Below are 19,917 nucleotides of genomic sequence, written 5' to 3'. Positions count from 1 at the left end.
ATTTGGCATTTTTTTGAGAAACTTTTTGCCTCCCTTCATCTTGTTTTTAACTATTGCTTTGTTTTTTCTTTTCACCCTTTTCAATTGCATTATTGTCCTTCTCAGGTGCACAACGAACTACTCTGCCTGATAATGGTTGACCCATCAAGCTACTCTATGCATAGAAATTACTTAGTGGATCATGCAGTGACAGAAAATTGTTGATTATATAAGATTTTCTTGAAGTGATTGTTGATGTCTACTCGAAACTGGATTGCTGCATCTATGTCCACAATGAAATTATGACATGACTTCTTAGTCTTCACTTCTCTGCTGCCTTAAATTATTGTTGTGAAGGCAACTAAATTAAATTTTTTGCACAACAATTTTGTAGTAAATCTTACTATCATTATAGACAAGCCTGACATTCTTGATATTAGCAAAAGCCGAAGTAGAGAGAATTCCACTTTCAGCATTAATAAGCCGAAACAAGGCTGGGGTTCAAAGGAGGAGAGTTGCGATTACGCGTTGGAAACCAGAAACCTTTGACATTGCACCAATCACGCTTGGTACGAATCCTTAGTTGAAGGATACTAATTTTAATTCCCCGACAGCCTTTTCTTGTACTTTTATCTTTTGTTTTTGTTCTTGGCTTCTTCTTCTTGTTTTTTTCTTTTTTTCTTTGCAATTGCCATATCCATCCTGTCATCTTCCTTGAATCTTCATGACATTGCCTTAGCAGGACTCGAGATCGAGTGTCAAGTTTCTTTTCTTGATCATTAGTCATCAGTTACGTAAGATAAAAAAATAAAAACAATCGAGACTATAATCCCTAGACTCTTAGAATCACATAGCCAGAAAAACGAATGGCCAAAGTTCACGTACCTTTCTTAGTGCTTAATTAAACGTTTCAATTATTTTTTTCCTCATGATTCCTCTTCTATTGACCCGTCCTGTCGCTTTTATGATTAGTCAACGAAATTCAATAATTCTTCTGATTTTACGGATTATTCTATTGCAAGTTTTGGCCACTTGTTAGTGGCCTGGAAGAGGATAATAAGTAAATGCAAGGAAATGAGAAGGTGAAATCAAGACAGGAAGCTAGTAGTTAGCAGCAAAGGCCTCGAAGGGCCAATGTCTACGAAGTCAAGGTCTGCATTCACGTGATAAGAAATTTCATAAAATTGGAAGACTTGACAGTGTCTGAAACGGAAGAATCAAATTTTGAAGTCTTTTTAAGTATTTGTTAAGGTGTCCCTACCATATTTGGCTATATTAAGGTGAATTCAACTATGAATAATCAAAGCTCTTTATATTATTACACGTTCTAGAGCTCATTTGAATATGTGGAAGTGCTACAATATATATAGTAGCTCAAGGTAGTTAAAAGGGTGCCTGGCTGTAATTAAATCATCATTTTCATTGTCAGCAAATGAAAAAATGACATAGGTTAAGAACAAAGGCTAAACTAATTATTCATACGTTGGTAATAAAATTGTGATGTTTGGTTGATAAATGAATGCTCACTTCGTAAAATTACACCATATATCTCTAAAACAAATACTTGAAGAACTCAACTTCAGTTTGTTGCAGCGCAGGGGACTCCAACTAGTTGGATAATATTAATGGTTTACTGTCTCGATGTTATACATCATATTTTTGTAGCTACACAAATTCAGCAGCTGCATATTTTTTTTTTTTACATTTGTTTACCTTGATCATTAAATTATTATCAAGAGGAAGTTTCATAGAAGGGAGCGGTAGGACTGGGAGGGAGTTGGGCTTCGAGAGGCTTAATAACTTTAATAATATTATCTCATGGAGAATTTTTATGAAGGGACCTCATTGTTTAAGAAGTCTGTCCTTGTGTGTTTGATTCCGTCATTATGTGCATCACATTTGACTATAGTCTCGCGATAGATTTGCTTTTAACAAACGCGTGAATCATTTCATTATATCAGGATTTAGTGAAAATAAATAATTTGACGAAGGAAAAGGACTACGACCTTATCCATTTTTGTTCTTTTGTTCTGTTTTTTTCCCGATTCCACCATCTCCAGTCGGACGCATAAGCAACGGTACATGCTTTCAGTCTTTCTTGTACAGCTGGACGAGGAATATAATAACCTCAACATGTCTTGCCTCAAAGCAAGCTCATTGTCATTGTCCGAATTGGGGTTGCCCTTGCTATCGCTCTTTAGATTTCCTGCAAATAGCAAAAGTATTAGTGAATGTCTCATCAAAGGCAACTATTGCTAAAATTTATGGAACAAATAAGGTTAATATCATAGAAAATCTCAAATCGGTACACTCATATTATATTTATCTCAAACTAATCATTTCACAAAAACTCTCAAATCGATACATCCGCATTATGTTAACTTATTTTTTGTGGCACAAGTTGGGATAGACGTGGCATGGATTTACCAGATTGGGATTTTTCTATTATACAAAAAGTGGCTCGTGTTGATGTGACACAGGTAGATTAGCTTGAAATTTTTCGTAACACAAAAATTAGTTAGACATAAATGTAGCACAACAATTCTATGGTGCTAGCGATACTTTTTCCGCTAGCACCTGGTAAACGACGCCATGTCATTATATGGTCGTGGAAAGAGGAAAGAAAGTAACAATTGAAACTATTAACTCCTCTTGTTATTTTTACGTCCTTCGGACCTTCGCTACCTGCATCGGGTTATTAGCTATTAAGAGAGAGAAAAAAAAAAAAGCATACATTATCGTCCTCAAGACCTAGGAAAGATTCCAATAGTCAGAACAGACAATCCCTTGTCGGCTTTGGTCCTAAGAGGAACCTATAACTTAGACTATTGTTGCTACAAAATTTCAATATCTACAGATTCGTTTTATATTTGGTGGTCTTGAAGAGGCTTGATAACTCAATGATACTAACTCATTATAATTTTTTCAAAGGGTCCTCATTGTTTAAAATGTTCCACCTAATCCGTTTGATTTCTGCCCCATGTGCATCACATTTCATATTAATTTCATATTAGACTTGCATTTAACAACTGCATGAACGCTTCTATAGGATTAGGATCCAGTGACTATTTGACAAAGGGAAAGGACATCTTACCAAACCCATTTTCTTTTAGTATTTTGTTGCATTAATTTACTCAATTATACATGTTTCCTGATGCCACCAACTCCAACTGCCCACATAAGGGGTAAATTGTGCAAAAAAGTCCTAAACCTATTGTATGACAGTTAATTCAGTCCTAAATTGTGCAAAAAGTCCTAAAATCTTTTGACGATTTGCCAATGTAGTCCTTCGAGTCAATTTTGGCCACAAATCGTTAATGTGGACGCTAGCCATCTTACGTGGCACGACCGCCATGTTAGCGATTTCCGGTCAAAATTAGTCAAAATAACTATATTGACAAATCTTCAAAATGTTAGGAATTAATTAGCAAATCGTCAAAAATTGAAAAGTTTATAACCGAAAAGGCCGCTATACAATAAGTTTAGAATTTTTTGGACAATTCTACCTCCACATAAGCAACAATACATGCTCTAGTCTTTCTTGTACAGCTAGACAAGCAACATCATGTTTCGACTTAAGATTGAGAATTTTCAATTGGAGAGCAGCAATTTTTCGTACCAAGTTCTCCTTACATGGAACATTCAGACTAAAAAATTACCGAGTTTATATATTTTTGTCATGAAAAAATAATTAATAAAATGGAGGGATCATCAGTAAAATCTTCCGATTAGGCCCATGAAGACGACAACTCGCATCCGTAATAAAATGATAAAAGAGCACGCCTCCCGGTTTAACCGGTTCAAACCAAATCCCTAAAATGTCTTAAATTTAAAACACCTTCTACTTTCTCCTTCACGCTTTACAATCTGGCCTCTCTCTCGTCTCTCCAGCGGCGCCCTTCGTTTTGTTCTCTCTCTCTCTGGTCTCGCCTGAGTCGCCGTCTCGTCACGTCTCCCTCCATCTCGTGAATTTCGACCTCGCCTTCGTCAGTCGGCCTTCAGTCAGCCCACTAGGTACTCTCTCTTTGTGTGACTTCGATTTCTTCAGCAATTTGCCATAGCCAATCGATGGCTGTGAGTCGTGACTAACCACACCCACCACCTGTGTTTTTTTTTTTTCCTAAACCGCGTTCGACTGATGCCTTGCCTCGAGCCAGCCCATTGACAATTTTCGTTCAGCTCAATTTTGTCTCAAGTCTCGATTGCTTCGTGCGATGACACCGTCCACTGACACATCAGGAATGAAGTTCGAGGTGTTCCTGAGTTTTAGAGGACCGGATACTCGGGACAACTTTACTAGTTGCCTCTATCATGATATGGTGGAGAAAGGAATCCGCGTCTTCAAAGACGACGAAGAGATCCGAGTTGGTCAAAAGTTTGGGGGAGAGATTTTGCAAGCCCTTGAAGACTCTCAAATCTATATCCCCATCTTCTCTAAGGGATTCGCTTCCAGTGTGTGGTGTCTCCGTGAGGTTGCACATATGGTAGATTGCACTTCAAAGTCGGATGGGAAGAAGGAGATCCTTCCCGTATTCTTTGACGTGAAATCAAGTGATGTGAAGCTTCGAACAGATTTGTACAGAGATGCCCTGTCTGAGCATGAGAAGAATAAGTACGTCTCCCATGAAGTGAAGCGCTGGGAAGAAGCTCTTGTTGAGGTTCCGACTAGAATAGGTTGGAAGCTGGAAGGAAAAGGGTAACTTTTTCACACCTTTTTTTGAGCTATATTTTATTATAATATGTGAAGTATTTATTTTTTTAAGCTAAAACTTAATTGGTCAAGTTATGCATTTAAAGATATAGATCGACTTTTATAACATATTCAATCCATTCTTCGAGTTATTAATTTCTCTATAATTGATACGTAAGTTGAGAAAAAGTTAATGCGTCTGTTATGTCATGGTCTAGCTGTTGAATGTTGAGTTTTTTTTAATTTTTTGGTCAAATTGTTGAATGTTGAGTTGGCGTCTTGTTTGGTTGTCAAAAACCGCAAAACAAATTTAAATAGAAAAATAAATCATTTTCAACAATTTAGAAAAAAGAAAAACGGAAACAACAAACAGACAGATATTAATGCATGTAATTGTAAATCAAACATCCTGATTTTGTAATATTAGCATTTGAATCTTAGATCACTCTCCAAATGTTTCCTACACTCTAGAAATAACTAAAAACTGTATAGACTGCTATGGTGGTGAATTTTATCTATAACATATCACGGCTCTCCCTCGTGTTTTAATGGTGTGCTTCTTGCAAAAAAAAAAAGGACAGAGAAAAAAATATGCGAAACATTAACGGCACGCCTAGTTGCAGTAATAGCCATATATTTCATAATTCTGATTTTAGGAGTAATATAGAAACTATGATAATATTCCTCCTTTATTACATATGTTATTCATGAAACCAAACAGCGTAAGAGATTTATATTTTTAAACCCAATAGAGTAATAGTTATTAAAACTCTATTAAATTTCAGCGTAACAAGTGTCACATAGATGGTTACTAGAAGCAACCATTCCATTCATTTTTATCAATATCCTAATTTTTTTTTTCCATTTCCTCTTTATCACTTCATCCAAACTGAGCATTAGTGTTTAAACTCAATCAATGAGAGTCTAGGCAGTAGTTAGTGTTTAAATCCAACCAATGGGAGTCTATGCAGCAGCCACAACAACTAATTCAAGCCCTTTATAATTTAGACTATTTTCATTGTAACTTGAGATTGTTACGTTTAAATGGATTCAAATTTGTCATTTGAAAAACTGCCATTGTCTGTAAATCGTTTTTCATATATTTAGGTTATGTTGGCAGGTATGGGGAACTTATAAAAGTGATTGTTCGAGAGGTACTACTTAAGCTGAATGGAAAGAAAAGACATCTTCCCGACCGTCTAGTTGAAACGGATGATCTAGAACATATAGAGGAATTGTTGGATGTTAACTCTGATAACCATGTGCGTTTCGTTATAATCCACGGGACGGGCGGTATTGGAAAATCAACTCTTGCTAGGGTTATCTTCAACCGATTCCAGTCTAAATTCAATTGTTGTAGTTTCCTTGGAGATGTCCAAAGTCATTGTCTTTTAGACATGCAAAAGAAACTGTTATCCGAAACACTTGGGTCGAACTCTGCTCAAGATATCTATGACACCGATAACGGGATCAATCGCATAAAAAGAGGACTTGGCAAAAAGAAAGTTCTGGTTGTTATCGATAATGTGGATGAGAAGAAGCAACTCGAGAACCTCGCAGGGAATTGCAATTGGTTTGGTTGTGGAAGTAGGATCATTGTCACACTCAGGGACCTAAGGCTAATACAAAATAAAGACAACCAAACACGACCTAGCAATTACATGGACTACCCAGTAAAGGAGATGCCTTTTGATCAAGCGGTTCAACTTTTCAGCATGCATGCTTTTAGAAGCAATACTCCTACGAAATATTGCTACAAATTGTCAAAAGAAGTCGTTTCAAGGGTAGGAAAGCTCCCTTTGACTCTAGAAGCCGTGGGTTCTCTTTTCACCAGCATGGTCAGATCCGAGAGGGACGAGAGGTTGGAGGAGTTTAAGCAAGCCCCGCCTCGCAACATCCAAGAAACACTGATGATAAGTATCAACATATTGGACAACACAGAAAGAGCCATATTCCTAGACATAGCATGTTTTTGCATAGGGGAGGATAAGACTTATGCGGATTACATGTGGCGTAGTAGCGGCTATTCTTCACGCAATGCAATTGATGTTCTTCTCCTCATGTCGTTGATAAAGATTGATGAGAACAATAGGTTCTGGATGCATGATGAAATTCGAGATCTAGGAAGGTACATTGTCAAAAATGACAATGTCGAAGATGCTGGAAAGCGCTCTTGGGTGTGGATTGATGAGAAGAATTTAGACATACTAAGGAGAAGTGAGGTAAAATTAATTAAGAGTATAAGATATTGTCAATCCAGCAAAATCTCTCATCATATGCTTTAAAATCGAGATTATTGGTTGATGGCCTTTTTTGTTTACTAATGTACAGAAAAATAGAAAGCAACTCTATAAACAACAAAAGTAGATGTTTTCATGGCTTAACCCATGTGAAACGAGTAGAACGCCGTTTCGTTAGTTGAAATTCTTCGTTTCTTGTTTCGGCGAGAATGAAATTTCTTTGTTTCCTTGAAGGTGTTTAGTCTATGAAAAGACGGAAAAATCAACACCGAATGAACATTTTAAACATGCTTCGTTTGTCTTGTTTTCAAGTTGATAAAAGAAAATGATAATTGTTTTGTCATAACCTGCGTTTTATTAAATTAGTTTGGGGTTGAAGAAGAACTACTGTTATTGTTGTACACTCATCTTTATTCTCTGTTGTTGGTGGTAGGAAAAACAAGCCGTACGAGCACTCAGTATGGGTATTAATTATGACTTAACACCTAAAGAATTAGCCTATTTCCCAATGCTAAGGTTCCTTGGAGGGGACAACATCAATTTCATAGGCGACTTTGAAAATCTTCTTCATAACCTAAGATGGTTTTCTTGGCATCATTGCCCTATGGATCTTTTGGTGACAAATCTCAACCTGATGAATTTGGTTGTGCTCGACCTTTCAAGGAGCAACATCACCCATGACTGGAGTGGATGGAGACAAATCAAGGTATCGACACACCTAGCTCATGTTCGCTTCGAATTTTGCCAATTGACCTTTGCTAGCTAGTTGTACTGTATTCTCATAATTTTCGTCACGCACGTAATCCATTCCTTTTTTTTTTCCACTACAGGCAAAAAATTTGAAAGTTCTAGATCTGACGTTGTGTTGGGAGTTAACCCAGACACCTGATTTTTCACAGTTCCCCAAGTTGGAGAAATTGATTCTCACCAATTGTTGGAGATTGTCTACAATTGATAGCTCCATCAGAAACCTAAAAATGCTAAGCACTTTAGATATCACTGGATGTTCTTCCCTCCAAGGGTTGCCTGAAGAAATCGGTTCACTAGAATGCTTGTCAGAGATTACCATACCCAAGACATTCAAACGGTTCAAGCTTCCTGAGACACTAGGCAAGTTAAAATCTTTGACAAAGTTTAAAATCTTTGATAATGGTGATGTCTACCAACTACCTCACTCTATTGGAAGGTTAACGAATCTCACGCATTTGTGGTTGACTCATTGTTATAATCTAGTTGAACTTCCGGACTCTATTGGAGAACTAAAATCTTTGGTCGAGTTAAATCTAAGATATTCACGCATCTCCATTCTCCCTGATTCCATTGGAAATCTAAAGAGACTAAAAGTCTTAAACGTGCAATCCACAAAGATACACACATTACCAAGTGCTCTCGGAAGGGTGAAAATGCTCGAAGAACTCAATGCCTCGTCTTGTCTGGAGCTCACGGATGAAATCTCGTGGGAAATGTGGAGCTTGACCCGTCTGAGGATCTTGAACTTATACGAGAGCCCAATCTCGACAGTGCCAACAAAGATCGGTGGTTTCTCTAATCTCCAAACGCTTAAAATCTCAAGCCGCCGGCTTCAACCATTGCCAGAGCTTCCCTTGAGTTTGAAATGTCTAGTGGTTGAAGCTGCTATTCCTGTTCTTCCTGACCTCTCGAGCCTAGTTCATTTAGATCATCTTGAAGTGGGGATTAAAGTTCCAAGTACTAACTGGTGGAAACCGACGGGGGCTAGCTCACTTTGGAAGGACGCGCAGTCCATCCATCGGCTTCCACGTGGCTTATCAACCTTGAAAGTTTACTGGATCCCGCAATTGCCAGATTTTTCTGCCTTCAAAAGCTTGTCGGTTCTCCATATCTACTACTGTCCGATGCCACACTTCCCTGGACTTAAATACTTGGAGAGCTTAAGGGAGTTGACGATACGGCTGTGCTGTGTCATGGAGAGCACACCCGATTTATCGTGCTTGAAGAGGCTACAGGAGTTAAGGCTGCTTTTCCTATACAGTTTGGCGGAGATTCCAGGTTTGGGGGAAGTGGAATCATTGAAGTCTTTGTACATTCACGAGTGCAATAAGATTGAACAATTGCCTAACCTGTCGAAGTTAAAAAATCTACGGCATCTCTCCATTACCTCTTGTCAAAAGATGAGAGCCATCGAAGACTTGAAAGAACTGAATTTTTTGAAGCAGGTGGAGGTCAAATGTTGCCCGTCCATGGAAAAGTTGCCCACTGTGCCGGCATTCACCAAGTTGGTGAAAGATTCGAAGTCACGAGTTCGATGGTGCTAGAAGCTATAGAAGACATCATTCAATATTGTTGAACAAATGCAGGATGCATCATCCCGAAATCGCAGGTACATACAATTAAGGCACATCATGTCCCGATTGTACGAAAAAAAGGAGATATTAGAGTAATTAAATATTAAACCACACTTTCATCTAACAGTTTAAACGTTTAGTGTGGTCTTTTTACCTAGTATTAAGCGTTGACATATTTTATTGGAGAGGCAAATGGGTCGTGGACATATTTAAGCGTGATATCAGAGCGGAAGGTTCTGAGTTCAAATCTTTTCAAGCCCCATTTGCCTCTCCAATTAAATATGTCCACTCTTAATACAGGCAAAAAGACCAGATTAATTGTGAGGAGAAGTGTTAGTGTAATTAAATATTAAACAACGCCTTCATATAACAGTTTAAACTTTTATAATAGTTGGCAGTGGTCCCATAAAATCTCACAAGGAAGATATATAGCATTTATCACCGTGAGTGATAATGTTACTCTTACATGAATTAAATTCTGTTTCTTAAGATAGCATTTATCACCATGAAATTTATTGTCCACCAATAAAATGTATTGCTTATGGGAATTTGCAGGTGAAGTTGTCTGGATCCATAAGTAGTCAATACTTGACTGCTTTGCTAATGGCTGCTCCTTTATCTCTAGGGGACGTGGAGATTGAGATCATTGACAAACTAATTTCCATTCCTTATGTTGAGATGACTCTAAAGTTAATGAAACGGTTTGGGGTTTCTGTTGAGCACACTAGTGGCTGTGATAGGTTCTTGGTCCAAGGAGGTAAAAAATACAGGTATTCCTTGTGCTATGTGCCATGTGATTGGTTGACTCGACAGTTTTCATATCTTCAGTTTAACCGATCCATAAAATGACAGGACTCCTGGAAAAGCTTATGTGGAAGGTGATCCTTCAAGTGTTAGTTACTTCCTAGCAGGTGCAGCCGTCACTGGGGGAACTGTTACTGTTGAAGGTTGCGGTACAAGTAGTTTACAGGTATCTAGGCCCAATCTCAGGTTCTGCTCTAAAGATTCAGCATTTAACTATTTTTATCACGTAAACTATGATAGTCTCTATTTCATGGGAAGAAAATTTTCTGGTTACATAATTCGTGGGCTTCTCTTATATCGAAAATGTGCCTGAAAAACCTTGGATTGTCAACTTTTGCTGATATAGGGCAACGTAAAATTTGCCAAAGTCCTTGAGAAAATGGGAGCTACAGTCACCTGGACAGAGAACAGTGTTACCGTGACTGGACCTCTACAGAATTCTTTTGGAAGAAAGCATTTGCGCGCTATTGATGTCAACATGAATAAAACGCCAGATGTTGTCATGACTCTTGCAGTGGTTGCACTTTTTGCTGATGGGCGCAATGCAATTAGGGATGGTATGGTTCAATTATGTCAGTGATTTGCTGTAATGCGTGCTTCTGATTTTAATCTATTGTTGGGTACAACGTGTAGTCATGTTCTAAGTCAGTGGTACAATACCAAAAGTAAAACTCACCTTTTGGTCCATTACAACGTTGCGTTTTCTACTTTTAAACCGCTACTTCTCTCCTGTATTTTGTTTGTAGACTTCACATTATACTTGACATTAACTAATATCATAACTCTATTTATAAAATTTTCATTTTTCTTCCAAAATGCCCATACCACTCTTGTGACCTCATCGACCGAAAACCAGGGGAGATAGAGAGAGAGATGTGGTCGCCACTGACTGTGGCATGTGGTGGCCATGATGGTTGTTCAGGTGTTTGGGGAGTTAGGATTTGCGGGTTATTTGATTTTTGGGATGTGTTTTCTCTAGGGAGAGTGATTTGATCTTTTAGCTTATGGATTTTTGTCCTGAAAAGCAAAACATCCTGAGTTACTGATTCGCTATCACAAGCTAGTTGACAGTCAATCTTACAGGGGGTTAAAACCTAGATGCCTCTTCTTTAAGAACACTGCCTTATTTCCTCGGATATGACAGGCCTATAGTTTTGGAAGATGGCATTTTAATTCTCTAGGCCCCTTATACAGCACTGCACCTTCTATGGTTATTCTGCAGTCAAAGCGGACATTCCAGTTCGAGTGTACCAAAATTTTTGTTGTCCCCCTTCCTCTTGTGCTTTATAGAGGGACATCTTTGTGAGCCATGAATTCTTGCGACCCTATTAGGACAACATGAATTGCTTATTATAAAAGAAGAGCGGCTTCTTTCAGCAGTGGGTGCAGAAAACAGCCTAGTTGTGCCTGGCACTAGTGCATTTATGCTACTAGGAAAGCATTATTATTATCAAAGCATCAGGAAATTATTACATACTGTTTATCTCTGAAAAATTTACTCAAGGGAAAAAATTTCTTTGAATCTTTGTTTTCAGTGGCAAGTTGGAGAGTGAAGGGAACGGAACGAATGATTGCTATATGCACAGAGCTCAGAAAGGTGAGCTGGTAGTTTCTGCAATTTCTAAACCTTGTCCATGTTTTTAGATCTTTGAGGTGAAATTTGGGTTCTTCCAGCTGGGAGCAACGGTTGAAGAGGGCTAGACTACTGCGTGATTACTCCTCCAGAGAGACTGAACACGACAGCTATCGACACGTACGATGATAACCAATTGGCCATGGCCTTTTCACTCGCTGCTTGTGCAGACGTTCCATTTACAATCAAGGATCCGGGTTGCACTAGAAAAACTTTCCCCGACTGCTTTGCAGTTCTCCAGAGCGTCACCAGCCGTTAAAAAATTGTGAGCGAGCATGTTGGTAATGCCCACCACTCCCCCTAAGCAATGTCATGCCCGGTAGTCTGATTGTATGTTTGCCTATACATGGTTATTGGAGCTACGGCTTCCTTTTTCTTGTTTCTTGGACTGTATTCTTGGACCTCACCTATAAAGTTTCAAGAGGGCCTCGTATGTTAATATAATCGGGGAACTGCACCAGCCAATTTTTGTGTAGGTGAGTCTTCCATTAGTACTATAAGTTGTAGACCTGGTTAGTAACAACCACTTGATCTTGAAGTTCAGCCGATTAGTTGCTTGTAAGTTTGGTAAGTACCAAGCCAGGTTAAGATTTTGCAGTCTGGCTTTTCATGAGGCATATAATCGACATTAAACTTTAGGCCAAGTGTCGGTTCCAAGTATTAACTCTCACCGAGCGATAGAACTGTGAGCTATACTTCTGGAGTTTGAGATGCCTAGTGGTTGCAGCTGCTGATTTCCCATTTCTTCCCGACCTCTCGAGCCTAGTTCATTTACATCATCTCGAAGTGCGTAAAGAACAAAGTATAACATTTTGGAGCCCGAACGAGGTTACCTCGCCTTGGAAGGACGCACAGTCCATCTATCGTCTTCCACCTAGCTTATCAACCTTGAAACTTCACCCTATCCTGCAATTGCCAGATTTTTCTGACTTCCAAAGCTTGTTGGTTCTCTCTATTAGCGGATGTTTGATGCCACGCATGCCCGATCTGTCGTGCTTGAAGTGGCTACATGAGTTACGACTCAATGACTTCCCCAGACTGGCAGAGATTCTTGGTTTGGGGGAGCTAGAATCACTCGATTTTCTGCAGATTACCATGTGTAATGTGATCAAACAATTGCATAACCTCTCGAAGTTGAGAAATCTACAGCATCTCGAGCTAAAACATTGTGCAAAACTGAGAGCCCTCGAAGGCTTGAAAGAATTGGATTCTTTGGAGAATGTGGAGATAAGATATTGCATGTCCATGGAAAGATTGCCCGTTGTGCCGGCATTCACCGAGTTAAAGACAAATTGGATGGCGCCAGAAGCTCCAGAACACACCATTCGGTCCACCGTGCTGGGAAAGCGATTGCAACTTTGGGAATTGTGGGATGAATAAGCTTTGGAGCAGAATGCATCATGTCCGGGTTCGAGCTAGTGCAACACTAATGTGAGTAGCTTGAACTCCTTCCAGATTTTCTTTGCATCATAGCTATTGGTTTGAATATCTGCATCGAAATTCTCGGATGCGTCTTGATTAACTCAAAGGAAGACAGAAGTTTTCATTTGGGCTGTTTGCTGACCTGTAGAGTTGGCTCGGGAAAGGGGCTTGTATAGAGTTGGCGGCGAGTTTTCAGGGTTTTAAGGCCCTGCACGTCGAATTATAGCCAAATTGACGAGCACACATTCACCACCGACATGAACTAATCCAAGTGTCGTTACATCACTTCTTGAGCCCTGTGTTCTATTTCTTAATGATGTTAAGACGGTGTTTTATTTGTCAAATTTGAATTCATGTGATGCATGAAGTCATTATGCCTTATTCATTTCAATTACGCGCTATCCATTTGATATTATTGAAGATATGATTGAAGATTATGATCGTGGGCATCGGTATTGATTTAGTCAATCCATGATTAGTTTAGGAAATTAAAAATCTCTTGTATATTATTTCCTATTCTTTTCTCTTTTCGTACATTATAAATAGATCGATGTACATGTTTACAATTAATATAATACAATACAAAAATTCCCCCAATTCTCTTCAGTTTCTGTCATGGTATCAGAGCCTTCAATCCTGGCCTAGCTTCCGCATCTTTTAGAATTGTCTCCGTTTTCTTGTTTTCTGGTTTGTTGTTGCAATTCATATCCTGCAAAACAAATCGGAAATACCGGAAGGAATTCGATTTCTTGATACCATGACAAACGACAAAAACACCAACACCGGTGATATCAACACTGGTGAAATCCACGAACCTTCAATGGAGGAATCCTCGAATCAAATTAATCTGACTGAAGAAGAACGTGCTTCTGAGCGACGTTCTGATGGATCTCCCACTAATCCGGTCCAAGTTCCTGGCTCGATCCAATGGCCAGCAATCCAATGGATTCCGATTCAAGGCCAGTGGCCAACTGGATCAAGTCAAACATGGACCCAATATGTGCCACCCGGAGAGGATAAAACTTCAGGACTCGGAACACAGCCGAATGCAAGTGGGCCAGTTCCTCCCACTCCCCGAGCAAACCAAAACAGTGGATCGGGTTGGATGGGTCACGGTCACAGACCTGAATCCACCTATCCGAGTCTAGGGGCGAATCCCTACCCGGTTTTCCAACCCGGATTCTTCCCGTACGCGATTCCAGCAAACGGCGGCCGCCCAGAACCCGGCGACCCTCTGTACACTTCGCCAGCGGACGGACCAGAACTCCGACTCATAAGCTTGCAGCTTGCCGGACCAGACAACTACACCGCCTGGGCCCGAGACCTTCGGCGAGCCCTGGTCACAAAAGATAAAGACGGGTTCCTCGACGGAACCGTCCCCTTTCCGACTGATGAGCGACTACAACGGCACTGGCGACGGTGCAACCAACTGGTTCGCACTTGGATCGGAAATTGCCTAGCACCCGATGTCGCGGCTGGACTGCCACCAACAGAAGATTCAAAAACAATATGGGAAAGCATACGGGAGATGTATGGAAAATTAGATCGAGCAAAGATATTCACTCTCACGCAAGCCCTATCCGAATTGAAACAGGGTAACCGATCGGTTACTACGTGCTTCAAATCAGTTATCGGCTCTCTGGAACGAGCTCGAGGCAGCCGAGGAGCGGCTCGAGGGACCCGAGACCACGCTCCGACAATAGAAGGAAATAAAGGAACGGGAGAAGGCTACGAGATTCTTACTCATACTCAACGAATCATATTCATCCTTCCGGTCGCAAATACTTGCAATGGAACCCGCGCCGCCACTCGGCCGGATCTATCAATTAGCCGTCCAGGAGGAGAGCCAACGACTGGCCGTGTCTGAGCATGCAAGGATGGGTGAAAGCGCCACTTTCGCCGCTTTCCCGTCTGGCTCTATTACGGCGGGATCGACGAACGGAAGTGAAGAAGCTCTCGGGAACGTCGGGTTTCGAAGAGCAGCAGCGACGGAATCGTTGACCGGAGAACAGGGAGCTCTTGGGAGCATCACGGGACGAAGAATTGCTGCAACATCCAAAGAAAACGATGTATACCCTAGGTCTTCACGGATCAACGGCTGGGATCAGCACAAGAGATCAAACGGCCCATATTCGCTCATCAGCCCAGCCGAATCTGATGGCTCTAATCAAGCCACGTCGGCACAAACTTATAGGGGATCCTACGGCTCACGAATTGCCACGTCATCAGGAAAGGTTAGTGGGCAAAATTCTAAATTCAAAAATAAATATTGTGAATATTGCAAGTGCCCACACCATACTGTTGATACCTGCTGGAAATTACATGGGAAACCAAGTGATAAAAATAGAAAGGAGAAGGAATTTTCTGCTTATCAGGTCTCTGCACAAAGAATTGATGGAGCACATGAAACAATTACTCGAGAGCAGTATCAGAATATTATGAAGGCTCTGAGTCAATTGAAAACCAGCGACAAAAATGCAAGTTTCTCAGGTACTTTTCTTTACAAGAGGAATTCGATTTCAGTTGATACATGGATAATCGACTCAGGAGCCAGTGACCACATAATTTGCAATGAGCATTTATTTTCCGATATTCATGATTCACAATCCGCCACATCTGTGCGTCTTCCAAATGGAAATATCACACGTCACTAAAATAGGGACCGTCCATCTTGGTCCCAATTTCATCTTGAAGAATGTCCTATATATTCCTGATTTTGAGTTCAACCTTCTTTCTGTCTCAAAAGTCTGCGAAGATAATTCTTGTCGTGCAATATTCAGTTCAGAAAATTGTTTCTTTCAAGATCATTCGACTGGGAAACTGATGGGCTTGGGTAATATAGCGCAAGGACTATATTTTTGGATAGATACCCCAGGAGATTTAGATTCGTTGAATAAAAGCATTTCTTGTAATGCAACCATTCATAATAAAAATCTCCTTTTTCATCAACGCTTGGGTCATAATGCGCGTTTCCCTCATCCAAAATGTCCAATATGTTCTTTGGCTAAACAATCTCGAGCATCCCTTCCAAACAGTACATCTCGAGCAAAAAGTTCATTTTCCTTACTTCATATGGATATTTGGGGTCCTTATCATACCACTCATCGTGATGGGTCTCGTTTCTTCCTCACGATTGTTGATGATTATACGCGTGCTACTTGGGTCTTCCTCATGCAATCCAAAAGCCAAACCTTTTCTAATCTGTCGAATTTCTTTTCTCTGGTTAAAAATCAATTCGATAAATCTATCCAGCGAATTCGCATAGATAATGGACAAGAATTCTTTACTTCTTATTGCATATCATTTCTATCTACCCATGGAATAATTCATGAAAGCTCCTGCACCTACGCTCCGCAACAAAATAGAATTGTTGAACGCAAGCATAGACATCTCTTGGAAATAGCTCGAGCACTAAAATATCAAGCTTCCATTCCTGAGAATTTTTGGGGAGATTGTGTAGTCACGGCAGCCTACTTGATTAATCGCATGCCAACTAGAATTCTTGGTGGCCGTACTCCTTTTGAAATGCTTTATGGAAAGGAGCCAAAAATTGATCATCTTAAAGTTTTTGGCTGTTTATGTTATGCAACAACTGTGGGCCCTCGAAATAAAATGGATCCCCGTGCCACTAAGTGTATTTTCATGGGATATACTCCTCTTCTAAAGGGATATAGAGTTATGGAGATATCTACAGGACATTTCTTTATCATCAGGGATGTTGTATTTCATGAAGATATATTTCCATTCCAAGAGATGACGTCTTCGTCCCAATCATCCTTATCATCACGGGACCACCGGCAATTCTTATCCGATGAAGATTTATTTATGGCTCCAGAATATCATTTTGTTGCACCGGAATCATCCGATAAAATTATGAGCGATTCTTTGAGCCACACTGAAGAATCACCAGAATCAATATCCAAGGATATTCATTTGCCTACCTCCCCCACGACGGCTTCAACTCCATCGCAGGCGGCCCAAGGATCCCCATCACCTGTACCTGAACAACCTCCAACTGAGGAACTTCGACGCTCTAAACGGAATATCCGTCCACCTACATGGACAAAGGACTATATATGTTCTACTTTGAGTTTTCCAAGTACACAATATCCTATATCCTCATATGTCTCTTTTAATCGACTATCACCAGAACATATGTGTTGCATTAGTCGCATTTCAGAATAATATGAGCCATCTTCATATAGTGAAGCAGCACGTGACCCTCGATGGCAAAATGCAATGGCGTCTGAACTTCATGCTCTCATGGAAAACAACACTTGGGATATTGTTCCGTTACCCCCACATCGAAAGCCAATCGGCTGTAAGTGGGTGTATAAAATCAAATTCAAAGCTAATGGCTCAATTGAAAGATATAAGGCCCGATTAGTTGCTAAAGGGTTCACACAACAGGAAGGGTTTGATTATCATGAAACTTTTTCTCCTGTTGCAAAAGAGGTAACCGTCCGTTCTTTCTTGTCAATTGCCGCCATTCGCAATTGGCAACTACATCAGATGGACGTTCATAATGCATTCCTACATGGAGATCTCGATGAGGAAATTTACATGGAACTTCCACAGGGATTACACAGACAGAGGGAGTCTCGAGTATGTCGTCTCTGTAAATCCCTATATGGGCTAAAACAGGCATCTAGGCAATGGTATGCTAAATTCACTGCTACACTAACAAGTGTAGGTTTTCAGTATTCCAAACATGATTATGCTCTGTTCACATGGACTGCAGGTGCTTCATCAATTTATTTGCTAATATATGTTGATGATATACTTATCATGGGAAATAATGACCTTCTTGTTGGAAAATTCAAAGAATATTTGCACTCTACTTTCCACATCAAGGATCTGGGACCTCCTAAATATTTCCTTAGCATTGAAATTGCTCGGTCTGAAAAAGGAATCAACCTTAGTCAGCGAAAATTCATCTTGGAAATTGTTTCTGAAGTAGGATTATCAGGATGTAAACCAGCCGTCATACCAATTGAGCAGAATACCAAATTGACAACACATGAGTATGATGCGGGTTCATCTTCATCTATTGAGGATCCATTGCTCAAGGATCCATCGGGATATCAGCGACTTGTTGGGAAACTAATATACCTCACCATGACAAGACCCGACATATGTTATGCGGTGCAAATACTCAGTCAATTCATGCATAGCCCGAAACAGTCTCATATGAATGCAGCATTAAAAGTGGTAAAATATTTAAAGGGATGCCCAGGACTTGGTATATTTTTGTCTCGTGACTGCAACATGAAGATGACAGCTTATTGTGATACAGATTATGCTACTTGCCCAATGACCAGGAGATCCATCACTGGTTTTTGCATCAAATTGGGAAAATCTTTAATTTCATGGAAAACAAAGAAACAGTCAACAGTATCATTGTCATCAGCTGAATCAGAGTATCGAGCCATGGCAAAAACTGTCTGCGAAATAGTTTGGATACGAGGATTACTTTCGGACCTTGGGATGCAAGTCAATGGACCAAGTGAATTGTTTTGTGACAATGATGCTGCACTCAAATTAGCGGCAAATCCAGTATTCCATGAAAGAACGAAACATATAGAAGTTGATTGCCATTTTACTCGGGATAAGATTCAAGAAGGAATCCTTGTAACAAAAGGAATTGGAACTATGGAACAACCTGCAGACATCTTCACTAAACCATTATGTCAAAGACAACATTCATACCTATTGAGCAAGCTAGGTGTCCTCGACATATATAGGCCACCAGCTTGAGGGGGAGTGTTGGAGATATGATATTATTGAAGATATGATTGAAGATTATGATCGTGGGCATCGGTATTGATTTAGTCAATCCATGATTAGTTTAGGAAATTAAAAATCTCTTGTATATTATTTCCTATTCTTTTCTCTTTTCGTACATTATAAATAGATCGATGTACATGTTTACAATTAATATAATACAATACAAAAATTCCCCCAATTCTCTTCAGTTACTGTCACATTTCAATTATCCGGAAACTATGTATTTATTACGTATGATAAGGCTTAACGAATCTTCATTACCAATATGGTATGATATCGGTTGCAATAGGCACGATGGCGTCTCCTACCGTTTGAGGTTTAGCCAATGAAAGACTAAATTCATTTCCAATTTGTAATCCATCACTCACTTGATGAAACAATAATGGGGGCTACTACAATTTCCAAATCTGCTTACTGAAATGTTGCCTACGTGATTCTACATTACCAAATGAGTTGTATCACATATTGAAGAAATTGGTTGCACCAATTTGACAAGCTTGTGACTTGATTGCACTATCTAAGAGCTTAAAAACTCAGCTATACTTTCGCCATAAGTTTTATAGACTTCAAATGCATTAATCCCAAAATAAAAATTAGGGGTTGAGTCTTATTGCTTCACAACAGCAATCGCTCCCGCCCCTTAAGAAAGATTAAAAGAATCTCAGCACCCTTTGTATGATCTGAGCCTCTTCGAAATTGTCAGGTGCATTTTTGATTGCATCAAAGGAAAACAGAAGTTTTCATTTCGGCTTTTGTTTGCTAACCTGTAGAGTAGCTGGCTTGGAAAAAATGCAAAGAAAGAGTAGGCGGCGAGGATTCAGTGTTTTGAGTCCCTGGACGTGGAATAAAAGGCAAATTGGCAACACACATTCTCCACCAACATGAACTAATCCAAGTGTCCTCATGTCACTTCTTTGAGCCATCTATTATATTTCTTCGAGGCAAATGGGAATCTACATTGAAGCTTATGGAAAAATTCAAAAACGTTTCTATAGATATGAAGCATTTACGTCTACGGTCACAAATCATCTGTCATTA

At 39.8% G+C, this 19,917-nt stretch overlaps 2 protein-coding genes, 1 long non-coding RNA gene and 2 pseudogenes across 4 annotated transcripts; 4 read left to right on the top strand and 1 right to left on the bottom strand.

The window, feature by feature from the left end:
• LOC115668903 (disease resistance protein L6-like) overlaps positions 1-8,975 on the top strand; it is a 62,956-nt pseudogene extending 53,981 nt beyond the window's left edge.
• Positions 4,194-9,203, top strand: LOC115685208 (disease resistance protein RPV1-like). Its single transcript, XM_056308673.1, has 5 exons — positions 4,194-4,675; positions 5,790-6,891; positions 7,343-7,615; positions 7,740-8,794; positions 8,864-9,203. Exons 1-5 carry the CDS (start codon positions 4,194-4,196, stop codon positions 9,201-9,203), a joined length of 3,252 nt encoding a protein of 1,083 aa, XP_056164648.1.
• A 43-nt stretch (positions 9,204-9,246) lies between these two features.
• On the top strand, positions 9,247-12,208 carry LOC115685209 (3-phosphoshikimate 1-carboxyvinyltransferase 2-like; annotated as a pseudogene).
• On the top strand, positions 12,017-13,050 carry LOC130134568 (disease resistance protein L6-like). The gene is made up of 2 exons (XM_056308662.1): positions 12,017-12,100; positions 12,352-13,050. Exons 1-2 carry the CDS (start codon positions 12,017-12,019, stop codon positions 13,048-13,050), a joined length of 783 nt encoding a protein of 260 aa, XP_056164637.1.
• A 536-nt stretch (positions 13,051-13,586) lies between these two features.
• On the bottom strand, positions 13,587-15,112 carry LOC130139881 (uncharacterized). 2 transcript variants are annotated; one of them, XR_008817933.1, is made up of 3 exons: positions 14,836-15,112; positions 13,908-14,572; positions 13,587-13,801 (listed from the first exon to the last, which is right to left on the bottom strand). It is a non-coding gene; the product is annotated as an uncharacterized LOC130139881 (long non-coding RNA). The 2 variants fall into 2 exon arrangements; XR_008817932.1 differs by having other exon boundaries at positions 13,587-14,572.
• Positions 15,113-19,917: the final 4,805 nt, after the last annotated feature.

Source organism: Syzygium oleosum, unplaced genomic scaffold (assembly GCF_021117445.2).
Source record: "Syzygium oleosum isolate NSW1041296 unplaced genomic scaffold, Sole_v2.1 Sole_v2.01, whole genome shotgun sequence".
NCBI classification, from domain to species: Eukaryota; Viridiplantae; Streptophyta; class Magnoliopsida; order Myrtales; family Myrtaceae; genus Syzygium; species Syzygium oleosum.
This window is presented reverse-complemented; position numbering and strand designations above follow the sequence as displayed.